Below are 1,200 nucleotides of genomic sequence, written 5' to 3'. Positions count from 1 at the left end.
ATTGATTATGTGCATCAGTTTAAAAAAATCATCCCTCTAAGCCACTCATCCAAGTTCATCTGGTTTCACCATGCTATATATAACCATGCATATTAAGCTTAACTAAAAGAGTCAAAGGAATGATTTGAAAGACTGGACACGGTTATTTGCTGTTTTTTCCAGTCAGATAAAGTGATCATCTGTTACTGCTTACATTTTTGATTGCCATTTGCTTCTGTTTTGCACAGAGTTAAACAAGCATGAAATGTCTGACTGCATCCTTTTTTGCTGTTTCTATGGTACGTGTCAGAAGGACAGTATAAAATCAGGAGTCAGCGTACGAACCAGCAGCATCTCAGAAGAGAGACTAAGCTACAGAAGGCTTAACCACAGCCATGGATACTGTCAAACATCAGAAAAAGAATACTTCAGGTAAACATTAAATGCTACTAGCTGCACACACTAACATTATTTTACTTAAATTATAACAATGTCCTTTCTGATTATGTTTTTTTCCAACAGCACTCAAAAAATCTAAGTCTGTGAAGAACATCAATCATTACACAAATGTACACGGTCTGCCTTCTATCGAGAAGATTGTGAGCTCAGTGGAGGACACCCCCAGGCCCATCAGCACCCAGATCGTTGGTACAATCCCAGAATGGATCAAAGGAAACTTCCTGAGAAATGGGCCCGGAAAGTTTGAGATCGGAAACCACAAGTGAGTGCTGCGTCTTTGTGTGTTTATCCATTCGCTTCAGACATCATGAAGCTCACTCCCCTCTGCATTGCATCTATTTCTCTCCAGATTTAACCACTGGTTTGATGGCATGGCTCTCATGCACCAGTTCAAAATATCAAATGGGCAAGTGACTTACAAAAGCCGCTTCCTATCCAGCGACAGCTACCAGACCAACAAGGAGCATAATCGCATTGCTATATCTGAGTTTGGGACTGTAACCATGCCGGACCCCTGTAAAAATGTCTTCCAGCGCTTCCTGTCAAGATTTGAATCACACAGTGAGTATCTTGAAGACAAAGCAGCCTGTTGATGCACTTGCTATAGAATAAGTAATTCAAAGCTTTCTTTCCCTCTAGAGCCCACAGACAATGCCAATGTGAGTTTTGTGACCTACAAAGGTGACTATTATGTCAGTACAGAAACCAACATCATGCACAAGGTGGACCCTGACACACTGGAGACTGAAAAGGTACCATGAG

General features: G+C 41.2%; 1 protein-coding gene across 1 annotated transcript; it reads left to right on the top strand.

Annotated features, from left to right (window-relative positions):
* Nucleotides 1-292: 292 nt before the first annotated feature.
* On the top strand, nt 293-1,190 carry LOC102206380 (beta,beta-carotene 9',10'-oxygenase-like; the record flags this gene model as incomplete). Its single annotated transcript, XM_005755866.1, has 4 exons — nt 293-411; nt 502-700; nt 788-999; nt 1,078-1,190. Coding segments are annotated over exons 1-4 (561 nt in total), but the record flags the coding sequence as incomplete, so codon positions are not given.
* Nucleotides 1,191-1,200: the final 10 nt, after the last annotated feature.

Source organism: Pundamilia nyererei, unplaced genomic scaffold (assembly GCF_000239375.1).
Source record: "Pundamilia nyererei isolate P.nyererei 1_Seehausen unplaced genomic scaffold, PunNye1.0 scaffold04085, whole genome shotgun sequence".
NCBI lineage: Eukaryota > Metazoa > Chordata > Actinopteri > Cichliformes > Cichlidae > Pundamilia > Pundamilia nyererei.
The sequence above is the reverse complement of the archived record's forward strand: the minus strand, read 5'-3'. Positions and strand labels throughout refer to the sequence as shown.